At 44.1% G+C, this 20,503-nt stretch overlaps 1 protein-coding gene across 1 annotated transcript; it reads left to right on the plus strand.

Annotated features, from left to right (window-relative positions):
- The first annotated feature begins 5,851 nt into the window (after positions 1 to 5,851).
- Positions 5,852 to 7,373, plus strand: LOC106149192 (retinoic acid early transcript 1L protein-like). The gene is made up of 3 exons (XM_013517324.1): positions 5,852 to 6,039; positions 6,266 to 6,534; positions 7,286 to 7,373. The coding sequence occupies exons 2-3, from the start codon at positions 6,274 to 6,276 to the stop codon at positions 7,307 to 7,309; spliced, it is 285 nt and encodes a 94-aa protein (XP_013372778.1). The 5' UTR covers positions 5,852 to 6,039; positions 6,266 to 6,273; the 3' UTR covers positions 7,310 to 7,373.
- Positions 7,374 to 20,503: the final 13,130 nt, after the last annotated feature.

A 20,503-nucleotide genomic window follows, 5' to 3' on the forward strand; every position in this document is an offset into this window, starting at 1 on the left:
ATTCCACAGGGATTCAACTACTAGAACATCCATGATTGGTAAGAAGAAACAATTCTCTAACTGTACTTTATATTTCAAGATGCTTAATACTCAGATAAAATTTTGATAATTAAGTTCACTGCTCCCATTACAATATAATGTCATTAATCTTCTCTTCTGGATGTTCAACAACTGAGGTTTGGAGACCAAATTACAAAAACAGATAGGCTAAGAGGACAGCCAATATTTGGCCCTTGGCCTCTGAGGTCAATAAAGACTCAGGACATAGAGAATCTTTGCTGCAACATCATATAACTAACTCAGTTGCTTCCCTGATCTGATCAAGGAGATTATGGGATCACAGAGGAAAATGATTGTATGGCATATAGTGTGCCTAAGGAGAGTTACCAGGAGAAAAAATCTCCCAAGCTTTCACAGAAAGCAACTTGGTCAAGCAATAGCCATGATTCATCCAGATGGCTGACACTGACAGTAGAACTAAAAGGCACTGTACATGGTTCCAAGGTAAATCCTGAGGAGATTTAACTGACCTTGATAGATAGCAAGAAGTTAATTTTAAGCAATACAGGTCTCACTTTAACTTGGTCTTAAACATCCAACAGAAAAGTATACAAGATGTATAAAGCAATGCCATAATAATACTAATTTCTGGGCCAGGGATATAGCTCAGTGGCACAAGCATGCCAGCCTGGCAAGCACAAGGTCCTGAGTTCAATTCCCAGTACCAATAATAATAATAATAATAATAATAATAATAATTTCTCCAAAAAATTGGTTTATTCTTGCCTAGAGACTACAAAACTCCAAGTAAGCATACAGATAAAACCAACAATAAATACACTAGATTCCTGTTACTGAAAACCACAAGATCTTGTCTAAAGAGAGTGTTATATGATATATATCAAGGCCTTAACTAACTATACTCAGCAGGTCTTAAATGACACCATAGCTGATCTCTCTACTACATAAAAAGTAAAATTAATAAAACAGGCCATACTTCAAAACCAAATTAGTAGTCTTGCAGCAGTTACACTCCAAAACCACTGTGCCCTTGATGTCCTAACAGCCAAAAAGGGAAGCACCTGTGCTATACTGGGAGAAGAATGTTGCTCCTTTGTAAATGAATCTGGGATCCTTAAGGACAAGGTAAAAAGTCTTTGCACCTGGCTTGAGCATAAACACCCAGAGCTAAGAAACGATCTCTCTCCCACTATACCATGGTCCTCGTGGAATGACACATTTGGGTCATGGGCACGATTCTTGCTACCTCTTCTGAGCCCTATATTCATGATAATAACCTGTTTACTTGTAGGGCCCTGCATTTTTAAACTTTTGTATAGTTTTATTCAATCCAGGTTTCAAGCAATCGCAGCCAACAAACTAGTTGCTCTAGCAGACATCCCTAACACTGGCTTTCACATAGGCGACACCCGTTGTTCCCTTGCCCCCTAATCACAGCAATGCCCCTATTCAGCAGGAAGCAGTCTAAGAGGAGTCATCACCCCCTATAACCAAAAGACGGGAATGATGGGTTTCTCTCCTCATTAAGATTCCTGCTGAGTCACTATGGTGCGGAGCCAATATGGTGCCTAGCCACTGGAGGCCATGTGCTAAGCCCCGCCCTTCTTCCTTTAAGTCAGATTATGACTGCCTACTTCCCTTTTTGTAATATCCTGTTTCCTTTTCCCATGCTCCCGCCCAATTCTGGCCTGCCACATCAGGCAGTCCACCCACTAAGCCCATGCCTCCAGCCTAGTCCTATTTAGCCTTTGTCCCCAGGCCAGGCCCTCAGAAGCCCCACGTCCCTCCTTTCTACTGGGGTCTTCTATATGCCCACAATAAAGGCAGTTTTTATTTTGTTCTATTTCTTTCTGCACCAGGAAAAACCAATCACAGACGATGTATGTTACGGATCGGCAGAAAGTTTGTGGGCATTTTGCTTGTATCCGGAGACTTTGCCTGAGACTGAGATTAGGGACAGAGGACTAATTTAAAAATTAGTTAAAAATTTTTAATTAACCAAGAACCCAGCATCTTCTCATCTCCACAGGCGATCACTTCCCTCAGGGCCACACAAGCTGAAATGGCAGTGTGAAGTTATTTACATGGTCCTGACCTGGTGGTAGGATGCTGGCCTGCATGGACACTGGATGAAGAAGACAAGGGTGGGAATGTCCAAAAGAACCAGCAAGAAGAAAGTGAACATTATTCTAAGCCACCAGGAGACAGCACACATGCAATTCCAGCCTGTGGGCAAGGCTTTTCTAACTGAGGAATCACTGCTGCAATAGAGAAACTGCTTCCTGCATATTTCTTTCTCCTAGGAATAAGATTCTTTGCTGACAGCACAGCTAACAACTGTCTCCAACCGCCTTGTCTTCTAAGGAGACTGTCTGCGGGCTTTAACACACTGAGGTCTTCTGAGAAAGAAGGGGAAGAGCGCAAAGCTGAAGGTGAAGATAGTTAAAGAGAGGGCCCAGGAAGGAGTGGGACAACTCCAAGCAAGAAGTTGTCTTGCTAAATCAGTCTCCTTACTCCTTTATCTTGCTAATGAGAAAGTGTTGTTCAAACATACAGACATCAGTTATCTCTGTGTTCATTCAATTAGTGTATGTTTGAAAAGCATAACAGTTACATAAATTTCTAACAGTTGCAGCCAGAGTTTATTATCACAAAGTTGAGGGGTGGAAAATTAGAAAAAAAATCAGGACCTGTTCAATATACTGATGTTCACACAAAAGGCAACAAGTGGTCTGACAAGAGAAACAAACGAGAAATAAAATCCCTGCTGGGCAAAGTGGCACATGCCTGTGATCCCAGCACTAGGGGGGCCTAGGCCAGAGGATAGCTTTTAATTCGAGCTACAAAGTGAGATCAAGCCCAGACCCGAACTGTACAGCGAAACAAGGTCTCAAAAACAAACAAACAAAACAAAAACAAACAAACAAAAAAAAAAAACAAATAAAAAAGAAGACAAAATGCTCGAGTTAATTTATCCAGGAATTAAAAAGTCTGAGTCACAGGCCCCACCAACCCAGTGAAAGCCCTGTTTCCCACTCAGCAGCCCGAGCCCTGTTGCCCTTGGCGTCCGCTCCGGCCGTCTCTGGCACCCGCCCCTTCCAGCCCCTTCTGCCCCAGCCCCGCCTTCGCCAGCCTAGCGTCTCCGGCCGCGTCCCGCCACCCCGTTCCCCTGGCCCCGGCCCGGCTCCCCCAGGCCCGCACGTCGGATAACCCGGCCCCGGCCCCGGGACGCCCTGTCCGGGTCCCGGCTCCTACGACCACTGCTCAAGGGGCCTTGACTCCCCGGCACCGCCTCCCCAACGGGTCGAAGGGTCCCACAGCCTGCCCAGGGCATAGTCCGGCCCCCGACTCCGGCTTCGGCAGCAGCTCCCCGGCTCCGGCACCAAATAGCCGGTCCCGGGCAAACCCCACCCCTTCGCTCCTCGGCTCCGTAGGCAGCGGGGTTCAGCGCTCCTGCGAGCCGGGCGCCGGCCGGGTCTCCGGCGCCCACGGGGACAGCGCTGGAAGCTCGCGAGGGCAGCGGAGCGGGAATCGGCCGCAGGCCAGGCGGGGCGCGGCGCGGGGAGCGGGAGAGCGCCGGGAGCCGCGGGCCGGGGCGTCCCTTGCGGGCCGCGGCGCCGCTGGCTGGAGAAGGATCCCGAGGAAACCGGATTGCGCTCTGGGGCTCCGACGGCAGTAGGGGAGGACCCGCGGAAGGCCTGAGTCCCGAAGCCCTGAGTCTCCCAAGTCCTCGGAACCTCGGGAGGCGCGGGCGGGGCAGCCGCAGGTTAGGTCCTCGGGTCCTCAGGTCCCCGCCCTGCTGTGGTGGTTGCGCTCAGGATGCCCCCGACCCCTTCCCTGTTCTCAGAGGACCCATGGCGCGGACCGCGACCCCTGACCTCCTCCTGCGCGTCCCGGCCCGGAGGCTGCTGCTGCTGCTGCTGCTGCTGCTGCGGGAACCTCTCTGGACGGCTTGGGCTGGTGAGTCAAGGCTTTGGCACTCCCCGCCTGGCTTTCCTTGCTCCCGCTGTCCTACTCCCCACTGCCGGCTCCCAGCGCCCGGCTCCTTCCCTCGGGTCCGGGTCACTTTAGCCTTTCTCACCACCACCACTACCACCGCCCCGCCCCCCAGGGGTCGGCAGAGCAGTTGAATTCCTGGGAAGCAGGGGTGAAGAGGCAGTAGGGAAAGCCACCTACAGGGCTGTCAGTCACGTGACCTAGGGCCGCCCCACCGCGCCCAAACTCCGGCGAAGTGCAGCCTCCAAACCTGAATGGGATCCTAAGCCGCAGAGCGTCTTGCACTGTTTCTTATAAACTCTGCCCCCACAGATTCCTAAGAGTCTTTGCCAGCAGATCATATCCCTGGCACCCCACAGCCTCTCCAGACCCATCCACCAACTTCCCTACTATGTTACTGTGCCCTTGTGTCCCCATGCCCCCTGTGCCCTTGCCCATCTTGCCCAGACCTCAGGTACACAAGGCCTCCTCCATCTTCCAAACCACAAGCCCCAGCAGGTACCTTGTGCCCCTTCTTGAGGACACACCCCAGCAACACACCACAGCAACACACCCCTCTCCCACCACAGAACCTAAAGCAGCAGGGCTGGGGCGCCCTGTGCTCAGTAGGACACTGGCAGAGGCTGTAGACTGCAGCATCTATAGACTTCTGCCTTTGAACCCAGGCCTCCTAGTGTACCTCTCTAGGAGAGAGCAACATAAGGTGGTGGTTAATTGGGCAGGAATCCATCACTTTTCTGTTCTATATTTTGAGGTCCCCAGGCCACACCATATCTGTCTGGGCTCTGCCTTCAGTGTGAGGGCAGCTGGACACAACATGCCAGCAGATGGGAACCAGACTTGACCACTGTCCTGTTTATCACCCTGAAGAATCACCTTTCATACAGATTGTTTAGTCTCTACTGTCTTCATTTCTGCTCTGATCTTTATTATTTCTTTCACTACACTAATGCTGGCTTTTGTTTTGCTCACCAGACATTTTTACGTGCTGATACACAAGAGTCCTCCTGACTTTCCATGAAGAACAGTGCACAACACATTTTTCTGGTGTTCACTTTGCATCCACTCTGGGTGGGCACTTGTCTGAGCCTACTGATTCTTTCCTCTGCTGTATTTCTGGGAAATTCTAGATTCTCTTTTTTTTTAGTTTTTATTTTTATGAGTACATGTTTGCAGTACAAAATGATTACATTCATTGTGCGGAGTACCTGTACCTAAGATCTATTAACTGCTTTTTCTCTGTCCTGCAGTGGAGGCTGCCCTTTCCCAAGCTGACAGAAGCCAATCTACTAGCACAGTAGTGCCCCGCCCAGCAGGCAGTACAAACCCTATGAACCATAATCATAAACTGAACCTTTGTGTCTCACGTGGCTCCTGTCCTCACCCTAAAGGACAGGGTAGCTCCACACACTCCCCATCTCCCTGCTGCGCACCTGGGTTGCTTCTGAAGACCCTCTTCCATCCTGGCAGTTACTTCCAACAAGGTCACATGGTCATGAATGTGGCAATTAGTCCAATGGGCAGAGGGAGTGTGAAACTTCTCCTGCCAAATCAGGGTACTAGAAGGGAATGTCCTTGCCTTCCTCAAACAAGGAAAGAAATACCAGCGCTCAATGGGGGAGAGCACAGTGTGGGAAAGAGCAGTCCTTCCCCTACCAGCTCAGCCCTTAAGAGATTCTCCTCCACTCACAGATATTTTTAGATGACATATGTCTCCATTCCCTGCTCACCCCTAATCCTCATCCTTTTCCCTCACAGGCACCCCCTCTCTTTGCTATGAATTCATCATCAATCCTAAGCCCCCACCCAGACAACAGTGGTGCACAATTCAGGGTCTGGTGGATCAGAAGACTTTTCTTTACTATGACTGTGGCAGTGCCAAGGCCAAACCCACGGACGTCCTTGGGGGGAAGGTGAAGAGCACCAGGATCTGGGAAGAGCAGTTAGAAACGCTGGCAGATTTGGGCAACAGGTTCAAACAGGAACTGCTTGACGTTAAACTAGAGAACTGTACATCCCCAGGTAAGTCAGAATACTCTGAGGGAATAAGAGAGCTGGTATGACTGTAGGGATATTTATTGTATTCGTGTGGTAAGAAAACAATTGGACATTGGTCCCTGCAACAAGTCAGCAGCGAGGCTGGATGTGGAGGAAGAATAGGGCCAGATTAGTAGCTCAGAGGAGGTGGATATTGGGTGGGGGCCAAGGATTTGCCCAGAGCTGAGGCTGTTCTCTTTCCATGGGGCAGCTCCCCTCATGCTGCAGGCCATCATGACCTGTCACCAGAGAGCTGGTAGACACTTCAGTGGGGCCTGGCAGTTTCAGTGCAATGGACAGACTTCATTCCATGTTGACTGGAACCAAAGAAAGTGGACAGAGGTCTCTCCCGGATCGAGGTGCATGAAGAAGTGGAAGAATGACAGGGAGCTGTGCCTCTTCTTATACCGGACATCAATGGAGGACTGTGGGACATGGTTGAGTTTATGGAACACTGGAAGGAAAGTCTCGAGACCAGAGGTACCTGGGAAGAGGAGGGAGAAGGGATGGATCTCTTAACATGAGATGCTCCCTTGTGTGTGCATGTGCATATGTGTGTGTGTGTGTGTGTGTGTGTGTGTAAATACTCCATCTACAATGATCTGGAGTAGTTTCTTCCTCAAGATTGGTGCCAGGTGTATTCTTCACATCTTTTTCCTCATCCCCTCCTAACAACTCTTGCTCACTGAATGGGCCTGCGATCCACCCACCATGGGTTTCTTGCTGACCTCCATGCTGTAGGCATCATTCCCCACCAGGCCTTTCCTCAGAATCACTTTCTTTTTCATCTCACCTGGCCTCTTTCTTGAAATCTATCAAAACCACCTCACAGGGGCTGGGGATTTAGCTCAGCGGCAAAGCGCCTGCCTGGCAAGTGCAAGGTCGTGAGTTCGGTTCCTGATACCGGAGAAAAACAAAACAAAAAAAAAAACCACCTCACAGGTCAGCTCCTGAGACCTTTCCCTACCACTCTCACCAGGGTCACCTCCCATTCTACCACCAGCAAGGGTGGGTTGATTACGTTGTTACCCTGGTTGCTCAGTGCCTGCATAGGTCATTGGCCCTAGGGGTCTTCTCTACCCACCTCAGGACCTGTCACAGTGGCTGCCTCAGAGCAGAGGGGTGGAAGCTGTCTGCACTGCTGGCTTAGCTGAGGTAGCTAAAGCTGAGGAGGCAGCTCCTCGGATTTGGGGTCTGGACAAATGCTGACTCTCTCCTGTTTCCATTCCAGCACCAGCCACCACCCCAGCTGTAGCAGGATCTAGTTCCAAGGCCACCATGCTGAACCCCTGCTCCCTGCTGCTGATCCTGTCCTGCTCATATATTCTTTTGTATGGTCTCTGGTTTTAAAAAGAATTAAATTATTTTTATTCCTTCAGTAACTTACTGTGTTTTGACACATAAAGATCTTTATTTTGAAACAAACATCTTATTTACTCTGGAATTTTGTTTCGTGATCCATGTGGTGCATAATTGCATGTGAACACCTGCCTGCTTCATAGGTGGTAAAACATTATCTCTAGGTATGTTTGGGAGGGGTTCTTCCAAGCCTTTCTCATTCCAATGAGCAGCAGAAGTATTGCCCTCCACAGTGCAGAGAAACCACAGTGCACGGTGAAAACAAGGGAAAGGTAGAGGAAAGGGGCATTCACTATGAGCAGAGCCAGGCGTGTACTCCATTCCTCACCGGTGACACTGAATGTGCTCTTCCTACGGCTTCCTAACTCAGACCGGAACCTACAGCTTTGCTCCCTGTTCTCAAAACTTTGCCATCAGACAGAGTTATCCCACTGGCTTCCTTCCTTCTGAAGCCTGCAGACAGCAGATTGGAGGATTCCTTTTCTGATTGTCAAATGAACTAAATGTGAGAACTTTACTTCTCCCCTTGGCAGGGCTATCCAGGGCTATCCTGGCTATCTTATATTGTCTCCAATAGAGACAATATAAGAGGCAGGGGCAGGGGCACAGCCATGGGCAGAAGCTGAGGCTTAAGTGAGGCCCAGGCTTGAGAGAGGCACAGGGTGAAAAAAGCAGAGAAGGAGAGTAAGTCGGAGAGAGAGGAAGAGGCTGGGGACAAAATAGACCCTTCAGAGATACAACCCAATCCTGTACTTCCTCCAGCTAGGCTCCACCTCTTCCTCTCCCCACCACACGTCTAGTTCACACGTGTTTTGCCAGCTTGAACCCTAGCAGTAAGGATTCCCCCAGGACCTGAGGAGGGAGCATCTCCATGGGAAAAGGCCCTGGGCTCAGCATCTCCTCAGGAAAGAGTCTGGAAAAAGAAAATGTAGTTTGTGTTTTTCATCTTAGCAGCACAGTTGCAATCAATGGCTAGGAGTGCTTCCCCGGGAGAATCAACCATCAGGACTCTCACCTGGGAAGTGGGCCCCTGTTGCTCTTCTGTAATGTTGGGACCCAGGAAGGATCTGAAGGGAAAATTGGAGCCCACAGAGAAAATGAAGAGACAGATCTGAATGCAGGAAACAGAGGGGGAAATCTTCACTCTCTCCTGACTACCCAGCTGGTGCCTTGAGAGAGGAGGATCAAATCAAAGAGACACAATGAGGTTGGGTGACTCCAGAAGCCTCTAGGGAGAAATGCACCAGCAGAACAGAGCAGTGGATGCTGTTCACTGGGACAGCTGGTGAGTGAATCCAGTCCAAGCGAGCCTGGGACTCAGAGCAGCCATGGGTTGGCTTCATCACAGGACTCCGAGTTTTAAAATCCTACAGCAACTGGGTGAGAGACAATATAAGAGGCATCCAGAGTCAGACAGCCACGATCAGATTGGCAAGAGACACACAGAGTGTGTGGATCTGGGCTTTGACTGACTCTGTTGTCTACCAATAACAGCAGAGTCACATCCTGAACTGGACACTACCACAGAACTAGAAGCCAGAAGATAACTACATTCTTGAAATCAAAGGGAAATATTTTTCCCTCTCCTTTTGCTTTGTTGTTGTTGCTATTATTGTGGTCATTTTTTTTTATTGCTTTTGTTTTTTCACGAGTGTGAGCATTGTTTTCAATTTTTTGTTTGTTTGCTTTGTTGTTGATTTGGTTTTTCCTGTTTTTCTTTCCCTTTTGTCTTCTTCATCAGTTTCTCAAAGCTTGAGTGATCTTTCTTTGCCCTTTAATCTTGCTTCTAATCTCTTTATCTATTTTTATTTTTCTAATTTTTTCTTTCATTCCTTTTAAATTTTCTCCCCTTAGGATAAGATCACTCTATGGAATGGACATTTACTGTATATAATTTCTGACTTGTTTTAGATTTTAGTATATAACTATCAAACTTGTTAATGGTTAAACCTGGCAAATTATTAGTTATCAGAGTGTGTCATTTTCTAGACTATACTTGATACTAGTGTTATTACTGAGAACTGATAACTATTGTTATTACAGATTGTACTACTTTAGCCAAGGTTACATAGTAGTTGTGATCAATTATTCTTCCTCATGTGCAAACAACTAGGTTTTCTAGGGGTCATAAACACCACCATAGTCCAGTACTAAAGAAGTGGGTGTTAGGCTACACAGGCAGTAACCTTTTATCCCTAAAAAATTGAAGGGGCAGGACCTTAGAACAGATTCAAAATCATATTGTCTGCCTGGTGTGAGAAACTTAAAGAGTAAATGAGATCCAAAATATACAATAGATATTGTGAAGTGGGAAGAAATTGTTCAAAAGAGAAAAGGAACTAGGGTAGGGAAAAGGGGAAAGGAATGAAAGGAAAAGGAAAAAATGCAAGATAGTTATACTACTAGTTTCTCTTAGTTCATTAAAAAAACAGCTCTGTGCTCATATGGTTTGGAGATCCTTTTATGACCATATCTTGTACTCTGAGTAATGAACTAAGATAACAATATGCAATCTATTAACTATTGTTATTCTCCTATTATTTTGCTATGAAATTTTATTTTAGTTTTTGCCATAAAAATTTAAAATAAGAAAGGCAGTCACATCTAGAAAACGTCTCTGAAAAGTAGTCATTTCCTAAAAATATTTCAGTCTAGTAATAAAACTATGTACTATAAGCAAGTTACAAGCATCAATACAGAAACTACATAAATAAAAAAATAGAGAATGAAAAAACATGGAAGCTAGATGCAACCCCAGACCTCCAGCTTGCCCAGTGCAGATCCAGGGGGCACTGAGGTGGAAAAAATCAAAAGTCACTTAGGTGAACTTTCTGTAATGGTAGCAGCACAAGCAGCAAAGTGGATGAATGAGTCTCTAGAAAAAAGCAAAATAGAAATAATCACACAGATGATTAAAGGACATGGTTAGTGAATCTAGAGTATGTACAGATTTTAAAAAATAAAAGAGTTTAGAAAAATGATGGAAACCATGAATGTCCAATATAGGAAAGAAATGGATTCCATAAAACAAATGCAAACAAATACCCAGGAAATTAAAAATTCCATTGAAAGTATATGCAACTAAATCAACCAATGTGAAGATACAATATCAGACCTGGAAGACAGGGTTGTGACTAGTGATCATCAAATTAAAGACTTCTTGAAAATAGCAAGAGACCATGAAAAATCAGTCCAACAGCTGCTAGACGATGCAAAGGACAATAACATATTATTAATTGAAATCAATGAAAAATCAGAAGATAGCACAAACGGCATTTAAAAAACTGTTCAGAGAAGTAACAGCAGAAAACTTCCCAAGCATGGAAAAATAAGTTCATATAGAGTTAAGTGAGGCATATGGAGCTCCAATTAGCCATGATCAGAGGAAGAAAACAAAAACACTATGGCAACATTATAAAAATTCAGGGGCTGGGGATTTAGCTCAGCGGCAAAGCACCTGCCTTGCAAGTGCAAGGTCGTGAGTTCGGTTCCCGGTACCGGAGAAAAACCAAAAAAAACAAAAAAAAAAATTCAACACACAAACTGAATATTAAAAGCTGTTAGAGACAAGAAATCACCTATAACCTATAAAGGGAAACCCATCATATTCACAGTTGAGTTTCTCAGCAGAAACTCTGAAATCAAGGACAGCTTGGAGTGAAGTATTTCAAGCATGATGAGAAAACAAACTCCAACCCAGACTGAAGTACCCCACAAAATTATCTTTCAAAATTGATGGAGAAGTAAGATACTTTTATAATAAAGAACGTGTGGAGAAATACATAATCACCAACCCAGGACTCCAGAAAGTTCTTAAGCATATTCGGAAAAAAGACAATGCAGATAACAATTCCATGAATCCCAACATAATGAATCCACCAGGCAAGGCAAGCAATCAAACAGAAGATAAAGAAAGGGAGCCAATAACAGGGAAATGCTATGACAAGTTTCATTCAATATACATCAGTTATAAACATCAGTGTGAATGGTCTCAATTCACAAATCAAAAGAAACAGATTAGCAGAATGGTTCAAGAAGTAAGATCCAACAATATGCAGCATATAACAAATACATTTAACTAAAAAAAAAATTCACAGACTAAAAGGTAGAGGGTTGAAACAATACTCCATGCAACAGGAACCCCAAAAACAGCAAGGGCAGCCATTCTATTCTCAGAAAGAGTAGATTTGAAGCCAAGACTGAACAGAAGAGACAAAGAAGATCACTACATACTTGTTAAGGGAACATTCCAAAAGGAAGAGAAAACCAATTGAGAGCAACAACTCTATCACCTTGGCTATAATAATACAATTAGCAATAACAATAGCGTCAAGTATAAACTGGATATTGACATAACCTAACAGCCACTACTGTGCCACCTTTAACTATAGAAAAGAGTTCTAATACTGCAGCATAAACACTAAGACAAACCAGATATTGACCTACAATAAAACCTACTAAATGGAACAACTTCACCTCCACTAACAATAGAATAGCATTCAACAGTGATAGCCTATAGTTTACTCTCTATAGCTTCATAAAGCTTAATGGTTACACTAGTACAAAGAGACAGTGTGGGGAACAGTGACATGAAAAAAAGTAAAATTTGAAAAATTAAGAGATGGAAGATGATGGAGGCCACTATGAAGTGTCTCTGAGCACAGAATTTAAAATTAATCAATTGACTTTCTGTATTTACTTCTAAGTCTGTCCCAGACCTAGGCCCCATGCTTAAAGAGTGACAGTAGATTCATAGTAGGTGCACCTGTATGAATCACTGGTCCCAGCAGAGTCCTATAGTGGCCCGTGATGGCATGGCACCTCAAAGGGCAAGACAAAGCTACAGCTGATGACACCTGGCTCTGACTCCAATTTACAAGATAGAGACTGTAGCTGCAGCCATTTTGCTTCTGACTGTCAACCTAGAGATAAGGCAGTTCTCTTCATTGGCAAAATATACTACTTCAAGAAGTCTTTGAACTGACCCTCAAGGTTCTGCTCTGTTCCCCCACTTGTATCAGTATCCTCTTCCTTTATTTGAAAACCAAATAAATATGGACCACCCAAAGAAGTTCTTTGTCTCAACCCCCAGGGAATCATGAATTGTGTTAGAGGGTTTTAATCTTCCTGGAGCCCAACAACAATACCACTTGTCTCTTATTTAAGCCATTCCTTGTCATCCACTGGTTTAGGAGGTTATGCACCTGCTCAGGCCATGATAGGAAAATGAGAAGGAAGTGAAAAGAGTGAATAAGGGATCCTCTTAAGGAGTAAAAGAGAATTAATAGCATTAAACAAAGATAGCAGAAAACAACCAAAAAAGAAAAAGAGGGAAAAAGAAAAAGCAGAGAGTAAACTAAAAGGAAAAATGAAAAAAATAGTAAGGGGGCACAATTAAAAGAGAGAAGAAGAACATAAAAGAAAAAAGACCAGGCTGCCTCCTGGAGTGTTACGAATGGTGGTGAGGTTAGATCTGGGGAGGGAGGAGTAGACTCTCTGTCCTTAGTTGATGGCAAGATAGCTAGGTTTTGGGGGAGGTAGATTTAATGTCAGGCCACACAGCAGGCTAAGTCTCTGGCCTTGAAAACTACAGATGGACCACTGGTATCTACCTGGGTATCTGCCAGCTTCTGTGTGAAGGAGAAACCCTTTGAGTCCTTTCTTTCCACAGCTGAGGAGGCGCCCTGACCCTTGCTGTGTTCCTGCATCCTCTCTCTCTGTGCTCCAGCCGTTGACTTCTTTGCTGTTTTTCTCTATAGTGCTATCCGTTATCCCCTTCACATAATCTTACTCTCCAAAGAAGTATAATATATAAAATGCCTGAACAATAACAACAAAAGAGACCAAATCTATAAAGGAAAAAGAAAATAGGAAAAGCCCTCTCTAATGGTTGATTGATTGTGCCAATTTGAGAAGTTCAGAAGCTTAACTAAATCAAGTCAGCAATTCTGCACCCTAAGATATAAAGGACTCACCCTAGAGCGGCTCCTGGGCTGAATGGTATAATGGGGAAATGAGGATAATGGTATAATGGGGAAACTTGCTTCTGTTCTTGGGAGAAGCTCCAGTCTTCGCCTTCAGCTTGGACATCATCTCTTGGCTTCTAGCACAGACTCTTTGGTTTCCACATTGGATCCTTCAGACTTCTGGCATAGACTTTTCAGCTTTCCCTCACATACCTATTGGGTTCCAGGTAAAGACTCGCACAGGACACTGCAATGAGTTCTGAAACCTCCAGTCTCCAGGGCAGACACCCTTTGCATGCTTCCTCATCCAACTCTGTGGTGAACATCATAAGCCCATCGTTTAATTTTTCTACAATTGGATACGTTGTGTTATATCTGTTTCTCTAGTAAAACACTCACTGATACACCCTCTAAAAACACACATACATACCAAGAAAAAGGCATTAAAATTGGGTCCAAGCGATCCCTATGTATTTCCAAATGAGTGATTTCCTTGTAGGACCTGCAGTCCTGCAATCCAGCAAGTCACAGACCTTTCTACACCACTTCAGAGCCTGTGGGTTTGTGAGGTATCCCCCACTGCACAGGGGGTCCCTCCTTCTGTAAACTTCAGACAATAGTGTCTGACCAATTGAGGCACATCCCCTCTCACACTGGTACACAGTAGAACTAGTGGTCTTTGCTGGATGTAGGCAATGTGTCAGGAGCTCAAGCAGACCACTAGACTCAATGCCTTTGCCTTCAGCTCTGGCCATCTATGAAAGTTGGAAACCCAGCCTCCCACCATGGAGTGAGACCCCCATGTTCTTTCCGGCCTGAGCTTGAATTTCTCAGAGATCTATGTCTAGCCCTCACCCTCTCTGTGTCTGTCTCCCATGGCTGTCTCTTACCCAGTCACTGTAGTAAGGTAACACTGAAAATCCAGTGGGAAGCTATAGTATAGTTTTCTCCAGCTCAGTCTCACACAATAAGTCCTTTCCCAAAATGGCACCTAATTAAACTCTCTGGCAATGTGGCAGACACTGTACTAGATTTCTTCTCCAACTCTATTCCACTGTGAGGAAGTCACTTCCAGGGCAACACTCCACACTGTTTGTGCAGTTTACAACAACCATGATCAGATCAGTTGGTTAGTAATCCTTGTGTTGTCCTCTGCAGTTCGGGTGGCTGATGAGACTGCAGGTATGGAATCCACCATGGAGTTGGCCAGGAAGGGCTGCAGGCACAGTTGCTCCTCCCCTCATGCTACCTTTACTGCTTCTGTCTCTAGGCTTTGGCCTCATCCATGACAGGTTGGTCAGCACCTCTGTGGCCCCATGCAGAGAAGAAACAAAATGCAGAGCTGGCTTAGAGCTGGCAGGTGGCATGGACAGGACACAGAATCTACAGGAGTAGAATTAGTGGAGGCCAGCACACTTCTGCTTAAGAAATGTACAAATATATGGAAATTAAACAACATGCTCCTTAACAACTAATGGAACAATTAAGGAAATAAAATAGACATTTTGAGAATTCCTCAAACAAACAGAAATGAAGACATCACATACCTATGTAGCACAGCAAAAGCAGCTCTGAGAGGAAATATTATAGCAATAATTACTTTCAACAGAATAAAAGGATCTCAAATAAACAACCTTGCACTTCAAGGAAGAGTAACAGAAGGAAGTTACACACTAATAAGTAGAAGAAAAAGATAATGAAGATCAAAGCAAAAATAAATGACATAGACTAGGTAAACAAAATGAAAGTTCAGCAAAATGAATTGTTGGTATTTTTTACAGATTAAAAAGTAAAACTTTAGGGGCTGGGGATTTAGCTCAGCGGCAAAGCGTTTGCCTGGCAAGTGCAAGGTCGTGAGTTTGGTTCCTGGTACCGGAGAAAAACAAAAAAAAAAAAAAAGAAGAAGAAAAAAAAAGTAAAACTTTAGCCACTTTAAGAAAAAATAGAAGACTCACACAAACTAAACCAAAGATGAAAAGAAGACACTGATAAGTCACAAGGCAACTCACTGAACCCCTGTGGGGGATTTAAGCTCTTTTTTTAAGGAGTTAATAAAAACTCCTTCCTTTTCACCTGTTCTCCTCCAGTTCCCCTTGACAAAAGCCAACCTCGCCCTCATCTGCCTTGGTAGAACCAGATGTTCAACTCTGATGAACGACACCCCCGCTTGGGCTGTTCTGGCCCACAGACACCCCCTCCTGGAAAATGTTCTGGCCCATAGACACCCTCCCTGAAAGACAGCTTAAAAACCCCACGCTTTGCTCAGCTCAGGGCTGTCCTAGTCTGCTGGGCAGCCCGCTGTGTTGCTCCCCCAATAAAAACTCCTCTCAAGTCAGAAGGTCTGGTCTGGTCTGGTTCTGTGTGGGTCTCAGCCCTATCATATCAGACACCACAGCTGATACCATACAAATATAGGTAACTAGGAGAGATTATTTTGAACAATGATAAAGTAATGTTTGGAAAATCTAAAAGAAATGGGTGGGGCCAGGGATATAGCTCAGTGGCATAAGCAACTGCCTGGCAAGAGCAAGGCCCTGAGTTCGATTCTTGGTACCAAAAAAAAAAAACAAAAAAAGAAATGGATGGATTCTTGGACATACAACCCTAGAATGGAACTGGGAAGAAAAAGGAAATCCAAACAGACCAATTATGAACAAGATTGAAACAGTAAAAGAAGTCTTCCATTTGAGCAGTTCAGAATTTGTTGGCTTCAATGCTGAATTCTACCAAGCATTTAAGAACTAATGAAATGCTTTTCAACTATTCCAACAATTTAGAAGAACAAGAAGTACTTCCAAATGCATCCTACAAGGCTAGTGTTAACCTGATACCAAAACCAGATAAAAAATGAAAGAGAGGAAGGAAAGAAACAGAAAACTACAGGCAATTCTCTCGGAAGAACATAAATCATCATCAAAATACTAGCAAACCGAACTCAATGACACAATAAAAGTATCATTCACTACAGTGAAGTGGAATTCATCACAGGGATAGAAGGAAGGTTCAATATTCTCAAGTAAATACACATGACACTGCATTAGGAGCGTGAAGAGCAAAGCCATATTATCATTTCAACAAATGCAAAAAAAGCACTAACAACATTCAACATTACTTCAGGATAAAATTCTCAACAAGGCTGTGGTGTCCCACTGTTCTACAGTGCTTGCCTAACATGCACAAGACCCTGGGTTTGATCCCTAGCACCACAATAAGGAAAAAAAAAAATGCTTCTCAACTAATCAGCTATAGATAGAATATACCTCAAGGCATTGCTATGTGGAATAAACCCACAACCAACATCATACTGAACAGGGAAAGGCTGAGACCTTTTCCTCCAAGTCTGCCACAAGACACTTCCCCACTCTTGCTGCTTCTACTCAACATTACGCATAGACCCAGCCAGAGTAATTTAGACAAGAGAAACAAAAGGCACACAAGCTAGAAAGGAAGAAGGTAAATTGTCATCATTTGCAGTCAACATGATCTTTTCGATACATAACCCTAAATACTCCATCAAAAAATTGTTACCACTAAGAAGCAAATTTAGTAAAGTTGTAGGTTAAAAAATCAAAATACAAAAAGTGTTTCATTGCATTTTCTTTCTGTCACTATTTAAAATGCCTAAATAATCTGCCTCCCAGCGGGGGTGGGGGGCAATAACCCAAAGAAAAGCTCCACAAGTCCAGCTTGGGGAGTGGCTGAGTGTGGTAGGTGTGACTCACAAACAGTGGACGGCTTGCAAGTGGCAGTACCACCCAAGCTGCCCATCCCCCCTGTGCTAAGCTACTGTTGGAACAGGTTACTAACTGAAACAGCAAACGTACCACTGAAATCAAGAAGGGTCCTCAGGAAAAGTTATGTGTACTCCACCCCCAAATGCACGCTTAACAAGAAACTCTGCTGCTCTCAGTAGACACAGCCCAGCCACTGTGTGGTGACTTCTGTATGCTGCTATCTGGCACCCACTCTCAGCACGTGGGAGGGCACAAGATGAAACTACTTTGACTGGGGTCTGGAGGACAATTTTCACTATGCTATTATAGCAAACGACAGCAAATTTAGTCTCTCATTTTCCTGGGAATCCAAAATAAAAAATTTTCACAGGGCTAAAATCAATGTGCATTCCTTTACAGAGCTGTATGCTTTAGTGGACAACGTCTACCTCCTGGCCTCTTCCATCTTCTGGAAGAATGTGTTTCCTCCTGCTCAAATCTTTTGGCTCATGTCTCCATCCCAAAGGCAAAATCATCAATCTGAGTCCATAGTATACTACATGGTTGTCCCTCTTCTGCCCGCCTGTGATGATACTAAACCCACCCGCATAATCCAGAAAATCACCCATCTCCAGGCCAGCTGATTAGTGATCTTAGCTCTATCTGCACCCACAACAGCCCTCTGCGTGCATCCTGACACAGAGGTTCCAGGTATTTGGACCTGTGTGGTGACAGGAAAGGTCCAGGGGCCAGCAGAACCAGGAGGTCTCACTAACAAAGGCTGCCTGCCCCATCTTTATTTGCAGTGGCACTGTCTGAATGAGGCTTCTCATGAGGTCAGTAGCCCTGGGGGCTGGGGACACAGTGGACTGGCAATGACTGTACTTTTGTTTGTAACTCTGTTCCTTTCTTACCTGATTTAAAAGACAGTTGCATGGGTAATCACTCTGTGTTTATAAATTATAAAGATATACTTTCTATGCCAATTTTAGCATAAATGCCAATTTTAGCAGAAAATAGAACTATGTTGGAGCAAAGGTTTTGCATACTATTAAAAGGAAATTGATGGGGCTGAGGATTTAGCTCAGCAGCACAGCGCGTGCCTGGGCAAGCACACAGTCATGAGTTTGATTCCTGGTACTGGAAGAAAAACAAAATAAAACAAACAAACAAAAAAAGGAAATTGGTTTAATCTAATCTCAATTGTTTTAAATTATTAACTGTAATCCCCAGGAGATGTCCACTAACAAAATTAAAATGTTTCTATTATTTTATACTATTTTTTGTCTTTTTGAGACAGGGTCTCACTAAGCAGTTCTTCAAGCTGGTCTTGAACTCACTATGTAGCCCCAGGCTGGCCTCAGACTCTCAAGGATTCTCCTGCCTCAGTCTCCCAAGTGCTGGGATTACAGGCATGCACCACCACACCCGGCTCTAAATGAAATCTTTTTTTAAAGGATAAGGAAAAAATGAAACTAAAGTGATACTGTAGAAAATATTTAACACAAAAGAAGATCACAATGATAGGGAAAGGAAGAAAAGAGATCCAAGATGTGTGAAAAATTAAGAACAAAGCAGTAACTTATTAGAGACCCTACCACAGTGCCAGTTATTGGAGCCCCCTGCAGTGGGTTCCATTCTCCTGCCTGGGTTATGGCACATGGCAGGAAAGGAAAGAAAGAGCAAGAGACAAAGTAAAGAGGTGCACAGCAGGATCAGAGACCACCAGTTGCCCTCTAGGAACAAAAGACCCCAATATCCAGCTGGCTGCCATTTTATTAGCCAGTTCAGGAGAAGGGGTATGGTGCTTTCTCTGGAACAGCAGAGAAGTAATGGTTGAATGGACAATTTTAACATCACTGAGGAAACAAGCCAAGATCCATGCCTACACTTGGGTGCCAACCTCATTGACTGAGGAAGCGGGATTTCCACATTCCAAAGCTGGCCCTCAAGGCAGGCAGGGTAAGGAGACTCTAGGACAGATATTATGTCAATTTACATTTCGGGGTCCCCAACAGCAACTCATAATAGCTACATCTTAGAAGGGGCCTATACACCCATCAATAGGTGAATGGATAAAGAAAACATTGTATAGGTAACAATGGAGTACTGCTCAGCTATAAACAAGGATACCTTTGAGTCATTTGTAGGAAAATGGATGCACTTTGAAACCATATTGCTAAGTGAAATAAATCAGACCCTGAAAGTTAAATATCCACACAGTTCCTCTTATATGAGAAATCCAAAGTATAAATAATTCAAAGAGCAAAATAAAAGATAGATGATAGGAAATAGACAAGTAAACTTTGTGGAGATGGGAATGAGACCTAGGCATAGGGATAGACAAGGGGAAGGGAGAGAAAAAGAAAGAAAATCTCATAAAGATGTGATATGTATATTTCCCAGTTCCCCGGGATGTAATTATTATGTGTTACAAACATGTACCCACTCTTCAAAAGTACAAAGTGGTAAATGCAAGTTCTACCTCATGAATAACTTCATTGTATTTTAAAATATTAAACACTCCAAAGAAGACTATAAAAATTAACTTCTCAAATCCTGTTTGAACTAATAGGTGTGTGCATCAAGTTTATAGAAGATTATCATACAAATATCATTTTATTTCTATACAATTGCAATAAACATTTCACAAATGAAATTAGGGAAACAATTCCATATACAATAGTGTTATAGGCAGCTGAGTTACATAGAAATTTTATAACAAGTCAGACAGGGCCAGGCCCTGGAAGGAGCCAATACAGAAGAAAAGATACCTTGCAAATGGAGAAGTAGTTGCTGCAGGCCAGACCTCAAGACAAAAGATTAAACAAATGTACCCACATACCTCTCTAGGGATGGACATCAGGGATTGGTATTTGAAACAGGTAGCAATCAGCTTGAAGAGTCACTGACCCATCCTCATACAGGAAAAGCCCGTGTTCTGTATTCATGCCCCCTTGCTACATGACTCGCTTCCCCATTTGATCCCAATTTAATCAATTTTACCTGAACTATTCTTATAGGCGGACCATAGTTTTGTCTCACCTCACGCTCACCTTGCGATTTCCCATCCCCCCTCCCTTGGACCCATCTCATCTCATGATTTTGCTCTATAAAAATCCCTGGAAAAGACAGGTTCCCAGGGCAACCCACTGGGGCCCCTCTTCTGTCCCTCTCTCGGACAGAATCTTTCTTTCCCTCAATAAATATGTTCTGCTCTTAAACTTAAAATTCATTCTTCAATTTTAGAGAACACAAACCCATCCCACATATCGTTCAGATTGGAAGTTTCTTTCCCCTATATCAATAGCACCAGAAAGAATAAAACATTTGTGAATAACTTTAACAAAAGAGGTAGAAGACTGCTGCTGAAAATCACCCAAATGCAGACCTTTTCCCTCTTCATGTTCC

The sequence above is a fragment of the Chinchilla lanigera genome, unplaced genomic scaffold, assembly GCF_000276665.1.
Source record: "Chinchilla lanigera isolate Chin_1 unplaced genomic scaffold, ChiLan1.0 scaffold00038, whole genome shotgun sequence".
NCBI classification, from domain to species: domain Eukaryota; kingdom Metazoa; phylum Chordata; class Mammalia; order Rodentia; family Chinchillidae; genus Chinchilla; species Chinchilla lanigera.